General features: G+C 41.1%; 2 protein-coding genes across 6 annotated transcripts in view; one reads left to right on the top strand and one right to left on the bottom strand.

Moving 5' to 3' along the window:
* The window catches only part of LOC125234127 (NAD-dependent protein deacetylase Sirt6), a 309879-nt gene that overhangs the window by 253208 nt on the left and 39400 nt on the right, over positions 1 to 17271 (top strand). The gene's annotated exons all lie outside the window — the stretch shown is intronic.
* On the bottom strand, positions 1438 to 17227 carry LOC125234121 (3'-5' RNA helicase YTHDC2-like). Of its 3 annotated transcripts, XM_048140313.1 has the most exons (13): positions 16878 to 17227; positions 16339 to 16565; positions 15831 to 15932; positions 14976 to 15122; positions 12706 to 12853; positions 10681 to 10828; positions 10196 to 10371; positions 9507 to 9631; positions 8440 to 8581; positions 5737 to 7763; positions 4826 to 5041; positions 4205 to 4329; positions 1438 to 3657 (listed from the first exon to the last, which is right to left on the bottom strand). In XM_048140313.1, the coding sequence occupies exons 1-13, from the start codon at positions 17089 to 17091 to the stop codon at positions 3489 to 3491; spliced, it is 3966 nt and encodes a 1321-aa protein (XP_047996270.1). In that variant the 5' UTR covers positions 17092 to 17227; the 3' UTR covers positions 1438 to 3488. The 3 variants fall into 3 exon arrangements, with proteins under 3 accessions (XP_047996270.1, XP_047996268.1, XP_047996269.1); XM_048140311.1 differs by lacking the exons at positions 14976 to 15122; positions 15831 to 15932; positions 16339 to 16565; positions 16878 to 17227 and adding an exon at positions 14166 to 14512; XM_048140312.1 differs by lacking the exons at positions 14976 to 15122; positions 15831 to 15932; positions 16339 to 16565; positions 16878 to 17227 and adding an exon at positions 14004 to 14123.

Below are 17271 nucleotides of genomic sequence, written 5' to 3'. Positions count from 1 at the left end.
CAATACGTCCATTAATAAAACGTTATCTATTTAAAAAAAAAAAAACAACTGGTTGGTTAACCAAACGACTGATACTATGTAACAGATTTGTTAGCATAAGTACTTAGAATTAAGAGAATGACATGTAAAATATATTTTATCAATAAATGATCGTATCGTATCGTATCATGCAGCATGCGGCCGACAGCTAAATATAAGAAAGACTTTGATAGACAAGTCATGTTTTGCAATTTTTTTTCTTTTAGCTTTCATTTAATGGGCAAAATAATCGATTAAAAATGACATGTCTCCAGTCCGTTCTCGGCCGGGTGGCCGACAAATATCGATGTAAAATTGTATTTAGTTACCCGGACACCCAATTATATTATCTTATATCAAATATTGTGTGAATTCAAATTAAAATAACATTTTTTCAACTTATCTACAAGGCATATTATCCCTTAGTAATGTCCTCACACTCACGGAAATAACATTTTACCCACATTGAAAAAATGTTCGATCAAAATTTTTTTTACAATTTGAGCAATATCCACACTGTCTAAATTGCTTTGGGCCACTGGCTAGGCAATAAAATCGTCATCAAGCAAACAAATTTAGAGTATATCAAAGTCAGCTCAATTTATCTGATTATCTAACTTTTTTCAATAAATACAATAAATTTGACAAGTTATTTCAATTTTAATACGTAGTGGCCGACAACCAGAGGTGGCCGGGTAACCGGCTAAACTACCCTATACAGATTCAATAAAATGAAACGAAAGCGTGGCTGAAACATTTTTTATTAGAAATCAAAACAACTCTTTCAAAAACAGCTCTGTCTTAATAAATAGCTTAACTCCTTACACAAATACTGTGCGTTATTAGGTACATGCAATTACAAGATTACGTGAAAAACATATTGCATGCTTCATATAAAATGCATATAGAGATATCTTTTAATTTATTAAGATCAAACTAATATATCCGTTAAAGCCACACTTTAAACAATTTATTTAAAACGTAAAATTGGCGTCTACTTCTAAAGCTTAAGTGACTCAAAGGCTTACCCCCTTATTTTAAACGTACTTTAAAGTTATCAAGCCGAAGTTCATTTGTCCCTTTCTGTCACACCAATACGTCGGAAAGGGACAAACGAACATTATCGGCATGAAACCTTAGTGTTCTTTATAAATAAGGGGGTTAATAGTTTCAATTGAAGTAATATCACAGAATATATAATAGTACAAGTACAGAAGGCTCACTCCTTTGATGTTCATAAAACGCCGCCATTCTAAATTCTTACCTACATTAACAAACGGACCGCACGCGTGCAGACGACATTGAATTCTATTGCGCCGCGCGAAGGTCGTCGCCACTAAATGGGCCGCGAACTCGCGGCCGCCGGAATGTACTTGTAGCGCGGCGAAAGGATCGCGGAGTGAGCCGCCCCTGGTAATATCACAGCCTAACATGTTTAGTCACACTCGACTGGGGAGATACCTAGTAGATAATTTAGGGAAGTTACAAACACATAGTCAATGGAATTGCTATTTCGTCAAAAACGTTTTTCAAATAACTAACAACATTAGGATGGATCCTTTACCGTGAACTACGTCAATTATATATTAAGTGGAATGAAATAATAAACTGTTTTTTGCCGGAGCGGGTAATATAAACAAATTCGATTACGGTATGGCATATGGGATGTTTTTTCATTTGCCTAAGTGTCAAGTAAACGTAATTTTGTTACACACAGGTTCCTCTACAAGAAATTGAAACGTCATGACTTCTAATACATATTGCTTCGTATCAAAGTTCCACATTTTATAAGTACATCTGTAGAAACATTGAAACAGAGAATAACACATCTGATACTTTATAAACCTTAACACAGATATCTATGGTTATTATTAAATTAGTAGCCTGCCATTAAACTACACATAAACTATGTCAAGAACAATCAACACAATACTTTACGAGTTTCACAATCATATTAGCACAAAATCTAGCTTGTTACAATTGCCTTCATAAAACACACTTAATATTCCCAATGTTAATTTCATGCATTTTCTGGATCAAAATTATAGATAATAGAGATAAAAATCACGAAGGATTTAGTACAGTCAGCAAAAGTCGCTAAACAAAGTGTTCCAAATGGTCTTGATGCGACTGTATTTAATGAAGAATAAGAGTGTGTCAAGGACTTTTTGAACACCTTCATCCATTCCAATCGAACAAGTATCCATTTCATTGTAGCCCATCCATGAAAAAATAAGGTAAATACTAGAAATGGCACAGTAAAATCCAATGAATTAATTTTTTAAGTATGCGATCAATAGGAAATCGGCTTAATTTTGTTACATACGTGTTCTTAATTTTTAAACATGTACATAAAATACACCTCTCAAATTCGAGTTAGAATAACTTTATTTTAAAGTGTTATAAAACGAAATGCATGTAAGTTTATCTTAGCTTATGAAAGTGTGCTAAAATATTTACTTTATTAATTAATATCTCAAGTAAATATTTAAATTAATACACTTCAACATTAAAATAACTCTTTAGCTTTACTTTATAAAACGTTAAATATACAATCAGTCTAAAGATTTGGCAAAGCCTATAATTGCATCTTCATTTAGTTAAAAGTAATAAATTTTATTCCTATAAATTATCTTTAGGATTGCATTTTTTCCGCCAATGTTTTCGTGCATAAAATCGTATCTTAGTTGATAAAGTGTGTAAGGAGGTTTAAACGGTTCTTGGGTTGTTAGAATTTTCTCATACTTATCAATGCATGATTGGTAAGATGATGAGCGCCTGACGAGCGAGATGCATGAAATGTCTAGATTACGTCGATAAGTATGGAAAACTTTTATACTACGAATTTAATTACGCGTATGTTTTTTTCAACATTCATTCGAGCACGAGATGTAAGATTATTCATGAACATTATTTACAATATATCGAAGTCACGCGTCACGCGGGAAAGAGTTACGATTTTTTTTTATAGCAAATATATTGAATGATTAAACGGAGACTGAGGAACGGTTCTCATATTAAACGGGAGGTTTAAAATGAGAGCCGTTCCTCCATCCATCAGTCGGCTCGGTATATATAGGATAGGTTTGCTGGCTCACAAATCGTACCTCTCGTTAATGTCGTTAACCGAAGCGGTCATAAGTATCCGAATGCGTCACTCTCGTCACGCGCTCAGATGTTTTTTAAACACCTCTGTGGCCGCACGAGCCGCTACATATTTTACAACGCATATGAAATCAAGACTTCTCGGTATACGTCGTCGGTATTCAAATGTTTTTAAACAACTCAGGCCCCGTAGCCGAATGGCATTTCTGCGACGCGAAACGAAAACGAAACGCCGCGAAAGGTAGTTTGGCTCTGTCGCGCCAATACGCAAGTAATAGAGATAGATATCTACGAGCGTTTCGTGAGGGTTTGTGCATTCGGCTACGCACGCTGATGTTCATATATCGCGTGTAAGTGTGGTTGTCCTACTGCGCGTGCTTGTTGTGCGGGCGGTGTGTGTGCGGGTGCGCGTGCGCGTGCGGGCGGCGCGCGCGCAGCGCGGCGTGCAGCGCGCGCGCGGAGGCGGCGCACAGCTCGGCGCCGTCGCCGCCGGATACTACGCGGCTGTTGCCCGCCAGCGAGTTACAAAGGTGCCTGCGAATAACGACAAACTAATTAACATTCAACCTGGGGGTTTATTAATACACTAATTATTCTTTTTACGAGAAAAAAGTACTCGTTTAGCCCCTATCCTTCAGGGGTTCAATATTTTAATACTAGTAGTACATTACTGGTGCAGATTACCTCCAATAAAATTAGAATCACAATCGACTGGAATAACAGTATTGTCTTCCTTTTGAGTTCTGTGACTGTCAAACGAAACAATTTTAACTCTATTTCCCAGCCGCGGACCCAGGTTCGAATCCCGGTAAGGGCATTTATTTGTGTGATGAGCACAGATATTAGTTCCTGAATCATGGATGTTTTCTATGTATATAAGTATGTATTTATATTTATCTATTTAAGTATGTATATCGTCGCTTAGCACCCATAGTACAAGCTTGGCTTAGTTTGGGGCTAAGTTGATCTGTGTAAGGTGTACCCCAATATTTATTTATTTATTTTCAATACCTCTGATTCAATTTTGCCTCAAACAGAAGAAAGAAGAAATTACTTTTCCTATTTCTACTAATCTGCTTACCTCACTGCGTGGTAAGGCAGATGGTGTGTGCACAACCATTCTAGTCCGTTATCGCCTAGTGCGGCGCAACCCACAAACTTTGTCGCTGACTCACGCGCCACGAATACTATAACTTGGTGACCCTCCTGAAATTAAGTAAAATATTGTAACTACATATAAGCGTAAAAGTACTGGTCGGTGGTCCTTAGTATTCAGAGTAAGACGACGAGCTATAACTATAGAACAGTGGCAGTGACTAACCTGTTTGACTTTCATAAGCTTAGCTGTGGTGGCGGGTGCAAACGGGAGGCCACTATTAGTGCCGTCTCCCTCATCCTTAGCTATGAAGTACCGCGCTCGAGAACCAGCCTTTTGAATATTGACCAGTAACACACCGGAATCGACAGTAGACCGGCTTATTGTAACTACAGTGGCACTAACCTGTTTGACTTTCATAAGCTTGGCCGTGGTGGCGGGTGCGAACGGGAGGCCACTACTAGTGCCGTCCCCGTCATCTCGCTATGAAGTACCGCGCTGGAAAGCCAGCCTTTTCTATGTTGGCGAGTAACGCATTGCTGGCAGGAGGGCCTTTCAAACCCGAGTATCGAGAGTAATCTAGCTTACTATTAAAGTGGCACTAACCTGTTTGACTTTCATAAGCTTGGCCGTGGTGGCGGGTGCGAACGGGAGGCCAGTACTAGTGCCGTCTCCCTCATCCCTAGCTATGAAGTACCGCGCTCGAGAACCAGCTTTCTCTATATTGGCGAGTAAGGCATTGCTAGCCGGAGGACTCTTGGGGCCCGAATATTGAGAGTAGGACGGTGTGTCTGATCGCCACCCGGGACGGACACCGTTTCGCTACAAGAGAAGAGATATGTTGAGAATTCAAACGCGATGAAGATCGTGTGACAAAAAATAACGTGCCAGATTTTCGTGGCCTTCCGTTATTCTGATTGTATTCGTTATTTAGAGAAAAATGAACCTTATCAGCAACCCTTTCAATCTGCATCATAAAATACGGCACGTTATTTTTTGTCACATTTGACCGGTTCGAGTCCCGACTGAGGCAAGCGATTTTCCATAAATCCTTAATTGCAGAATTTATTGTTTTTAAAAACAAAGGAAAGTCTCCCTTACACAAAATGTGCTATTTACAATATTTAAGGTAGTTGCCATTGATGTGGCATTCGATTTTTCCACACTGTATATGACAATACAAATTCAAACCAAGCAAATAAAATTAGAGAAAGCGAGACTCACTGTAATATTTACATATTTTATTGAAACCAGGCAGGCAAGTATGGTCGCGCGACAAATGATAAAACATCTGGCCATCTCTATCGCACTTACAAATAGTGCTAGTGTAGGGTTATCATTTATCGGGCGACCATGCTTGCCTGCCTCTGGGATAAAAAACTAACTGTTTCATATAGACACTATAGACAGAAAGTGAACCTTGAAAGTGCAAGCTTACATTGCCATATTGTATTGTGCTACATTGTATTTATTTATTTAAAAAAATCATAATAATATGGTAGAAGTAAGGCACTTACGTTTTGGTAGTACGGGTTCTGGTTCTGATAGTAATTCTGCTGGTAGTCCTGCTGATACTGCTGCGGGTAGTACTTCCCATCATGCCTGTACTGCTCTTCTTCAGCCCTAGTTCGCCAGCTTGGAGCATCCATCGTTAACGGCTTAGGTCTCTGACCGATCCCTGACGGCTGATTGAGTCCCACGTTTTTCTCTTCAGCTGCTAAAACGTGCACGACTGCACTCAGGATCTGCTCGTCTAGAGGCGTCATCGGTTTGGCTGGATTCGACATGCGACGGATAACCAACGCGCAAAGCTTCTGCCTCAAGTAGTAGACGCTTATAGCGTCTGATGCGTCCGCGGTAAACGCCATCCAGTCATCTAGGGTCAGCACTGCAGTGTCAGGTGAGGAGTTATTCTCGTCTGCTTCGCTATCAGAATCGCTCGACAACCCTGGTGGGTTCGCTCGCTGTGTTAAAGCCCCGGGAGGTAATCGCAAAGGCCCGCCGAATAAGGCCACAGTCAGGGGTGTCACCAGCGTGTTGCATCGTATGAAGCAGAACCGCCCCGCTCTGGATATCTCCTCAAACACGACCCAGTCCGTCGGTAAGTTTTGCACGGATTTTTGAGCGCCAGATATACCGTCGCCTCGGTGTAAAGTCGAGCTCGGATGGAAGGCCACTTTCACTTCTTTAGAAGTCCTTAACGTACCCGATTCTCGGTCGACACGTGCTGTTGATGGGTACAGACCGCTCACTAGGACGGCTTTGACGACGTGCCATTTTTCAGAGTTGAGATTGACGTCTTTAATGTCGCCAGAACCTCTTGCTTTGACTAGGCAGAGCGCTCGGAGCTGGGCGAGTAACTGCGCTCTGTATCCGACTATCATTTCCATCGTTGCTCCGCATATCAAGTTCTTAGCGCAGAACGCTCTTTCCGCGCCGTTCGCTCTGGCACTCTGCCACGCTTGGAACGCTCGCAACAGCGCCATGTGGTCGGAATAACAGTCCGCCGCGAATTCCCTCCGCGCCGTACTCCCCCGCTTTCTGTTCTCCGGGTTCATAGAGATCTGGAACGGCTCCTTATTGGCCAGGCTGCAGACGATAGTCAGGATTGGATCGAGGCATTTCATAACGCATGCGTAGAGAAGCATCTTTCCTAATTTCGGTTCCACTGTCAAATCTAGCAGATGCTGCCCGATTTCTGTCAAATCTTCCATAGGAGTCAACGCTCCTATGGTCTTTAATAAGGTCACGGCGTTCCGAACAGCCAGGAACGAAGGGGGTTCCAGCGCTTTTGACAAGAAGTCCGCTATAGGCGTATTTCCAGAGGCTAGCAGCTTCGTATGAAGGCACAGCTCTTGGAGAGGCACCCTCAAGATTTCGGGGATGGAGTTGAGCGGTAGAGTCTGGAACCTTCGCCGGGAGCACATATGGAAGCAGTGGCCAGGTTTGGTGCGGCCGGCGCGGCCAGCGCGCTGCTGGCAACCGGCCCTAGAAGTCCACACGCACTGTAAAGAACACACTCCACCGGTAGATTCGTAGTACTTTTCCTTCACTTTACACGAATCCACGACATACACTACGTCGTCTATAGTTATGGATGTCTCCGCTATGTTGGTCGAGATGATAATTTTTCTTGCGTTCGGAAGGGGGTTAAACACTTTCTTCTGATCGAGCGTCTGCATGTTACTATGGAGGGTGAAAATTTGATATTTCAACGCGTTCATTTCCGTGCAATTCTGTACTAAGTCCCTTAGGGTCACTATATCATCGTATCCGGGTAGGAAGACGAGTATGCTGCCTTTGGGTAGGTTGATGTGTATGTGTTTGATGAGGGCCAGCATGAGGTCGTGATCGATGAAGTCCTCGGAGACGCTGTGGTGATATATGTCCAGGAGGAAGTTGTCGGCGGCGTCGTCCTCGGTGTCTTTAGGGTCCTCGACGACGCCGAGCGAAGCGAGCAGCGCGGCGCACTCGCCGTGTCCCGCCTCGAGCGCGTAGTCGCGGGCGGTCTTGCCGTTCTTGTCTTTTACGGTCGGGTCCGCACCTGAATGAAAGAGTTGAACGATGATACACATATTACAACTCGTGTGTGGTTAAATAAGTAATTAACGTATAGATGATTGAAAATACTTCTCGTTACGGAGCGAAACATGTCGAGCGATTCGACAATGTCACGTGAGTGATCCGATTTTACACATGTTTAATATGTCAGTGTTTCACGGTAGTTTTGTTATTATAACATATTGATGTAGTGAAATCATCCCAAAATTTATGCATTTGTAAGGTAAGGGTAGTAGGCAGAGCGGTAAGCAGGTAAAAGCCGCAACTGACTTGTATGAGTGAACCAAGGTCACGCATGAGTGAGCTCATGACCTTACTTCGATCGTGTAGGGTGCGGTAGTGTGTAAGCTTTACCAAAGAGGATAGAGTATTATAGAGAGTTACTGTCGAAGTAAAATGTGTAATCACAGTGCATAGACTGCCATCTCTTGACAGAGGCTTAAAACTTTTGAACCTCAGTTTTGACAATTTGGCCCATATTTTTAGCTCGATATGTTTTAAAATGTCAAATATTAATATTAGCGCCATTTAGCCGAGCGTCCCCCAAAGGTGGCCATCTAGGCCACCGTACCTTTTTCTGTATGGTACTGAGGTACGTTTTTTTCTTAGACTTTATTTGTCTATACGGAGTTATATATTATGTGTTTGGCTTTACGCACCGATCTGCAGCAGCTGGCGCGCGGTGTCGGCGAGCCCGTGCGCGGCGGCCGCCATGAGCCCGGTGCGGCCCGAGCCCGCCTGCGCGCACTGCACCGGCACGCCCTCCGACAGGTACATGTACAGGATCTGGCAGAACGAATCCTGCGAAAACACAAACATTAACTACTATACTCTGTCAAACGAGCCTGTCAGTAAATAAGAACAAAGAAAACAAATAAGAAAAAAAAAGAAATAAAAAAGAAATAGAAGAAATAAGAAATAAAAATAAAATAAATAAATAAATAAAACTGACTTATATTGACCGGGATATAGACCGTGATTACCTTTTTGATTTTTGTCGAGCTCCCGCTATTTCGACGCAACTTTAACATCCACCCGCCTTCGTCAGTTTTCCGTGATCATGATGCATGCAACTGCGTCGAAATATCGAGAGCTCGACAAAAATCAAAAAGGTAATCACGGTCTATATCCCGGTCGATATAAGTCTAATGAAAATAACCGTGAATCATTCAAAACTCTTAAATAAAACTGTATGCATCCTTTTCTTTAGGGTGCTGGAGAAAAGGATAACTATAGTTTTCTTAGTTCTTATTTACTGACAGACTTGTTTCACAGAGTATACTCACTGACCTAACCTGTAACCGGTTTTAGTTTAGGGCGAAACATTATTCTAAGTCTGTTGTTAATTATGTAAGGTACGGCGAGGCAAATTTGTATCTGTCAAATGTAACTGGTCCATTTCTTCCATGTTTGCATTATTAAATAGTGTCCACCGGTTATATATGGTAGGCGTGCTCAGTGGATGCATGTAGAACTCGACATCATAGTATAATAATGGAAAAAATAGAGATTAGTTACAATTGCCCCCCAGTCGAGATTTGCCCCGCTGTACCTTATTGTTGATTTTTTATTATTTACCGTAAATTTATAATTACGATAATCCTCAATTCCACTTTATTGTATAATATTTAATGCACCATTCTAAGTTACGAAAAAACCAAAGACTCCTAAAGAGCAGCGAATGACTTGCTAACGAATGAAAAATCACAACTATGTATTAACATACCAAGCTGCCTTCCTTGAAGCACTCTTCTAAAAATTCGTCCATATCAGCCTGCAGCGAGGGTTCTAGCGCTACCTCCTTCTCTTCTTTACTGTCCTTACTGCTGGTATCTTCTGTCGATTTTTGGCCTGCAATAAAAATACTTAATAGATTTCATTATGGCATTGGCATTATGTCAGTGATTGATTCGACATGAGGTGGTTCGTATAGTGACGTCACTACACGGCCGACAGCGTTTTCGGCGGCCAAAATAAAAAAAAAATCACATTTTAAGTACGTAGTCATCGTACACTTTTAATACCCAAAATCAATAAATATTGGTAGCTTAGCCTATGTCAAACATGGGCATTTTCAGAATTTGGGACACCCCAATTAGCGAACTGTCAGTTTCGTGACGACAGTTAAGCATAAAATCCGTCTAAAAATTTACTTTTTTCACATTCTGAATGTAGATTATCGCTTAAAGTTTATGTTATTAACACAAAAACAATATTTTTATAGAAATTTCATGCTTAATTATCGTCACAAAACTGACAATGAGTTAATTTTTGTTAACAACTTTCGCTAATTGGGGTGTCCCAAATTCTGAAAATTCCCATATAACAGACAATCATTTATTGTGCCAAATTAGATTTGAGTCTAGTAGCCTATTAGGGGCAGTTACTAAAATATCTAGACTAGTATAAGTGTACCTTCGAGATGTGACCAGTAGCTCTGCCCCGACTTGAGTTTATTTTTGAGCTCTCTTTCAGCTTGCACCATTTTCTTTGTGCGGTACTGCGTGAGTTTCAGGATGTCTTCCAGGTAGTAGCGTTGCACCTCGTGCAAGCGACCGGGAATGGTTATCACTGGGCAGTTGTTGAAATATCTGCAATAAAGTACAAAAATTATGTTGATTAGAAAAAGGATGGACAATAATTAAATTTATTTATTTATCGTAAGGTATTTTTACGTCTTACTGGATTTCAATTACATAATTATTTGATTTATTGAACATAAGCATGAGCTTGAAGTTCTTATATCACCGTAGTGCGATGAGCTAAAATTCACTGAACGTTTCCTCCCGTTCTGTCTCGTACGTAATATGTCCTGTCCTAAGTAGCTGCTGCGACTTAGCAAAAACTGCGTCGGAGCTAATACAACACGTGGAAGAAGATTCGAGAATAGTAAATCTGACCTGGAGAAGATTTGCGTGTCCATGGTCGCTGACATGAGAATCAGCTTGAGATCCTTGCATCTTGGTAATGCGTCCCGAAGCGCGATGAGCAGGAAGTCACTGAATTTGTCTCGCTCATGCACCTCATCCACGAATACGTGCGTCACTCCTGGAATTACAAAAGAAATGAAAATGTATACAGACTAATATGTGTTATATCATGCCTATGCGCGACAGTGGTGAGCGGCGGCCATACATTGGAGCGAGACACAGCGATGGGACTTTTCATTCGCACGTATGGCTGCCGCTCACCGCTGTCGCGCTTAGACCAATGTCGTGGCCGGGCCGTAAAGGCTCCTTATTGTCCCAATTATTGCAAAATAAGGACGAATTCTTGTTGGAATCTCAGATTGAAATATCAGCAATGTGTCTTCACACAAAGTTCTAGATGGATCTGGCAGACTATTAGATTGATTAGGCTAGGCTACGTCAGCTACCTGAGAGCTCACGGCTGTCACTCTCAATAGCCTTTCCAAACCTAGTCGCTGAGGCCGAAACCGGCCGGGACAGGATGATGATGATGAGAGTGATTAGAGGTACCTAGATGTCAAGTTTTTGGAGTTTACAACAGTACATCAATGAGTAAAGACTCCTTTCAAAAGAACATTCAACTGGTCCGTCTCTAACGGCCCAGCCACGACATTGGTCTAAGCGCGACAGCGGTGAGCGGCAGCCATACGTGCGAATGAAAAGTCCCATCGCAGTGTCTCGCTCCAATGTATGGCCGCCGCTCACCGCTGTCGCGCTTAGACCAATGTCGTGGCTGAGCCGTAAGGCTGGTTTCAGTTTGAACAGGACCGTCCGATGGCTATCCGCATGGCTAATTTGTATGATGTTTTAGTCCGCGCGGACCCGTCCGCGACGCTAAAACGCTCCCTGAACTTAATACCTACATATTAGTCCGGTGCGAGCCCCGCGCGGTCGGTCCCCGTAACCTAAAAGCTCGACCCTTTTGCCGACCCTTCACCTTAGTAACTACTACTGATGTGCCGACGGAAAGTTTCCAAAATTCTGAAATTTTCACATAGGAAAACTTCGGAAACTTTCCATACTTTGTATGGACAATTGTATGGATGGAAACTTTCCATTTCATTTTAAATTCCCTTTATTTTTCGTGAAAGTTTCGTGAATTTTCCAAGAAATTTATGATTTTTTTGGAAAGTTTCCGCAACTTGCACATCACTAGTAACTACCAAGGACGATATAACGGACAGACAAAGCCCATACAAAAAAGCGTACCCCTGAAATGTATGGGCCTTGTAGGCTTACTAGATGGCGCTGTCTCGCAGCCTGGAAATGGTCTAAATCATATTTTCCCCAAATATTTTTGCGTGTTTTTATTTTTTATAAGAACAAATGATATGCTTCTTTATTTTAATATCATGATATCACGTCAATACACATTTTGAAAAATATAAATTTGTAGGCATCATCAGTGTAGTTATGATAGTATTTAATAGGTGGCGCTAAAAATTTGAGGTACGATTCTTAGTATGAAGATTGTAAATCCATATCCATACTAATATTATAAATGGGAAAGTGTGTGTGTCTGTTTGTTTGTCCGTCCTTCACGGCAAAACGGAGCGACGAATTGACGTAATTTTTTAAGTGGACAGAAGAGATGGAGTGTCATAGGCTACTTTTTGCCTCTTTCTAACGCGAGCGAAGCCGCGGGATAAAGCTAGTCTTATATAAATAATCCTTGGTAACTACAATAAGCAACTTGACTGTACTTAAAATAAAACATTTTAAACCATGCACGAAATAAAGCATCAGATAATTATAAGAAAAACAGGGACAGAAGTTATTTTTAACTCCAATTTATATTTTATAAATCAGATAGAAATATATAAAGTAAATCAGTTGACCGTGACGTCACTCAATTCGATTTCATATGAATTCCATATTAGCAAGTCGTTCAAAATCGTTTTGACAGTTCTTAAAAAGAAGCTGATTTGACTAGGAAAGTAGCGTATAATAACTCACCAGCCAGCTGTGTGTCGGTGCACATGAGAGTCCGCAGCAGGAGCCCGTTGGTGCAGTAGGTGAGCACGGTGCGGGGGCTCACGCGAGATTCTAAGCGGATCTGGTAGCCGATGCTCTGCCCGATCTTCTCCATACGCTCGTACGCTACCTGCCAATATTAAAAAATTGATTTTCTCAAACATGCAATGAAATATTCTCTTTACGTTCCTTAAAATGGGCTGGGAAGTATCGCTTTTTGGGCACAACAACTCGAGAGGACTGTAAAGGAATTTCATATTATTTTTCAAGCCTAGGCCTGCAAAGTAACTTTTTTTTATAAAATATTGTCCTTTAGAGCATTTTTTTTTTATTTCATTGTATGTTTGAGAAAAGCACTATACATGCCTCGGCGTGAAAACGGATTCCCGGCCTCGTATCCCTATCCGGCCTCGCTCGGCCGTATATACCCACTTGGCCGGAAATCCTCATTTTCCCGGCCTCTGATGTAATGTACTATTACAGAAAGGTTAAAATAGGCAACTTGACTGTACTTAAAATAAAATATTTTATGCACGAAACAAAGCATCAGATGATTATAAGAAAAACAGGGACTGAAGTTATTTTTAATTACAGTTTATATTTTATAAATCACATAGAATATATAAAGTAAATCAGTTGACCGTGATGTCACTCGATTCGATTTCATATTAATTCCATATAAGCAAGTCGTTCAAATTCGTTTTGACAGTTCTTAAAAAGAAGCTAATTTGACTAGGAGGCAAGTAGTCTATTGTTAATACTTCTCAAAAATTCACCTAGTGTTACTTTAAACTTCCTGTACAGGTACCTAAACAGTTTGAACAATAAATATTTCTGATTTCGGGAACTCAAATACAAATTCATGTAATTTTATTTCTAACTTTTATTGTAGTCACAACACGATGATGTAAATTCAACAAGAAAACTTGTGTTCGTGAAAGGCTTACAGAGGCCCATTTCTCAAAACTGAAAGTTACAAGCGGAAGTCAATGTCTAATATGACAAGTCGGAAAGAGACTGGTCTAGTAAGGTAGATTTTTTCACCGCAATTATGAACCATTGTGAACTAGGGTGGTAAATTGTCAATAGGTACAACTTGGGGATTATTATTTGCAGTCACTTTTGGAAGACTGATATAACTGTTTGGTACAAGTAACCAACTCAAAGGTTAGACTTTAGAGGGATAAGTTCGCCTTTTGTATGATGTGCCATATTTTATGTTTTGTAAAATAAAGAAACTTTACATAACTACATACAAGAATTAATGATGTCTTACTCACCCGCTCCGCGACGGACACGGCGGACAGACGGCGCGGCTACGTGCAGTAGATCCGAGCAGGCTGCTTGTGTTGCTGACAGTGCTCTAGCACTAGTTGCGGAAGCTGGGTGGTTTTACCGCACCCTGTAGCACCCGCTACTATGAGAGGTTAGGATTGTCTCACCCGCTCTGCGACGGACACGGCGGACAGACGGCGCGGCTGCGTGCAGTAGATCCGAGCAGGCTGCTTGTGTTGCTGACAGTGCTCTAACACTAGTTGCGGAAGCTGGGTGGTTTTACCGCACCCTGTAGCACCCGCTACTATGAGAGGTTAGGATTGTCTCACCCGCTCTGCGACGGACACGGCGGACAGACGGCGCGGCTGCGTGCAGTAGATCCGAGCAGGCTGCTTGTGTTGCTGACAGTGCTCTAACACTAGTTGCGGAAGCTGGGTGGTTTTACCGCACCCTGTAGCACCCGCTACTATGAGAGGTTAGGATTGTCTCACCCGCTCTGCGACGGACACGGCGGACAGACGGCGCGGCTGCGTGCAGTAGATCCGAGCAGGCTGCTTGTGTTGCTGACAGTGCTCTAGCACTAGTTGAGGAAGCTGGGTGGTTTTACCGCACCCTGTAGCACCCGCTACTATAATAGGTTAGGATTGTCTCACCCGCTCTGCGACGGACACGGCGGACAGACGGCGCGGCTGCGTGCAGTAAATCCGAGCAGGCTGCTTGTGTTGCTGACAGTGCTCTAGCACTAGTTGCGGAAGCTGGGTGGTTTTACCGCACCCTGTAGCACCCGCTACTATGAGAGGTTAGGATTGTCTCACCCGCTCTGCGACGGACACGGCGGACAGACGGCGCGGCTGCGTGCAGTAGATCCGAGCAGGCTGCTTGTGTTGCTGACAGTGCTCTAACACTAGTTGCGGAAGCTGGGTGGTTTTACCGCACCCTGTAGCACCCGCTACTATGAGAGGTTAGGATTGTCTCACCCGCTCTGCGACGGACACGGCGGACAGACGGCGCGGCTGCGTGCAGTAGATCCGAGCAGGCTGCTTGTGTTGCTGACAGTGCTCTAACACTAGTTGCGGAAGCTGGGTGGTTTTTCCGCATCCTGTCGCACCTGCTACTATGATCACCTGGAGAAATTGATTTGTTAAATACAGCTAAATAAATTGTAAAAGCATGAACCACACCACAGTAATGCAGGACCTCCTTGCAATTACACGGGAAGCAAGGGAACAGGCAACAAGGGAACTTAAATTGGATATTCAATTGTAATTTTACTTTATATGCATGTATAATAATTTAAATTTTAACAGGAATAAAGCCATACGACATAATAATAACAGTAATGAACACTTGGATTTCATGAGTTATACATGTGTTAAAAAAATTATGAATCAAAAATATAGAATTAAATAAAAGTTTAAAATTCCAAATGGGACTTAATCGCGTATTACTATGTTTTAAACACTATTACATGCGATTAAGTCCCATTAGGAATTTTAAATATGTATAAAAATTGTGAAAGGTCAAATTCGTGTTTTAAAAAAGTTGATAAGTAATTGCTGGGTCTAATTAAAAAAAGGCTAGAGAAAGACCAAGCTAAGTTGATAATGATTTGATAGCCTCACTTGTGCAAGAATTAAGTAAATCTCATAATTTCATTGCAGTTTGATACTTCAAACAGTTTTGACATTTACACCGGAGAGAGCCTGCCAAATTTCTGTCACCATAGCTCAGTGTAGCTTTACAATTTATTATAGAAGCAAAGGCAAATTTAGCTTTCGAAAGTTTCAAAGTTTGCAAACCATTTTTCTTTTAGAAAATAAAAATCGTCTTACCTGATTGTGAGTAATGGCATTGAGTAGCTCTTGCCTCTGTTCATACACAGGTAACTTTTCTCTAAACTTTACTAAGTCCGGATTGTATATTGTACTGGGTACCTGAAAAAACACTATAACTGTTAACACTCAATCTTCTCAAAAGTGAAAAGAACTGATTTTTAATATAACTTTCTCTTACAATTAAATTATAAGTTAGGGTAAGTAGTAATTCACTGAACAATGTGAATCTTTGGTATCATAACATTTAAATTTATGGGCAGGGATAATCTACTGATTTGACTGACTGACTGATTCATTGACTTTAATAGGAATGTAGCTTCCCTGTGCTCATACATATTTAACAAGATAACTCCTGAAGTGAAATTTTCAGTAAGCTGGAGTTTTTAGTCTAATTTGATCAAATTTAAATTTGATGGACATTAATCAGAAGGGAGCCCGCAGGCTACCACTCTAAGGGATAAATAAAATTAATTAGTAAGAGATGGATCAGTTTTGAGTAACTCACTTGAGCTACTCCATTATTAAGCTGCCCCATAGGCTTATGCGCCATCTGGGGGCTCCGTTCCTTCTCCGGACAACAGCTCAAGTCGTCCTTCTCTTTACTGGTGATGGGGAATGTGTTGAACAGCTCCGTGATGCTGCAGCGCATGTTTGAGTCCAGGATGAGCTTGGCGTCATTCTGGATTATTGTGGAACCGGTCCGTTTGTATATTGTTAAGAAGCGGTTTACACCTGTAATTAAATATGTTAATCATTGTTACTAAGAAATGTTATTAAAGCAAATTTTGAAAATCGTGTATTTTCATGATTAAACATTACTTTTATGATTGATTGCCTAAAATTACTTAAGGGCTTTTATAACATATTTAAAAGCTGTGTGACCTAAATATATATTTTTAATAGTTTATACCTGACTTAATTAAAAATACAGTAAACTTATTACTGGTTACTCGACTGAAAGACCAAACTTTAGCCGGGCGGGAATGAAAAAAAAAATGCCAAATAGACCAAAATGTAACCTATTCTAATAGTGCTAAAACTCACCTTTCCCGCGCGATTTTGACTTCAAGCCCAGCTTGGCAACAGTCTCATGGATGAAACCGCGTTCCTGTGCCGACAGAAACGTCGGAAACTTGAGCTCTGTTTCATTTTCATCACTTAAAAACTTATCCAACTGGATTTTCAGAGCAATGCTCACAGACTCTGCTATGGGAAAATGCTTGTTCCCCAAATTACGCTTACCCTTTTTTGAACTCATTATTCTTAACTATTGAAAACCTGTGCCTTATACGCTAAGTACATTACACAATAATTTCAAAATTATACGAATATGTTTACATTTACAATATCGAAATTATTTTCGACTTTTGTCTAAGTCTAAATTCGACAAGTACCATAAACAAAGGCAAAAGTCTATATCACAGATAGGACAAAACAT

This window comes from Leguminivora glycinivorella, chromosome 15 (genome assembly GCF_023078275.1).
Source record: "Leguminivora glycinivorella isolate SPB_JAAS2020 chromosome 15, LegGlyc_1.1, whole genome shotgun sequence".
NCBI classification, from domain to species: Eukaryota; Metazoa; Arthropoda; class Insecta; order Lepidoptera; family Tortricidae; genus Leguminivora; species Leguminivora glycinivorella.
This window is presented reverse-complemented; position numbering and strand designations above follow the sequence as displayed.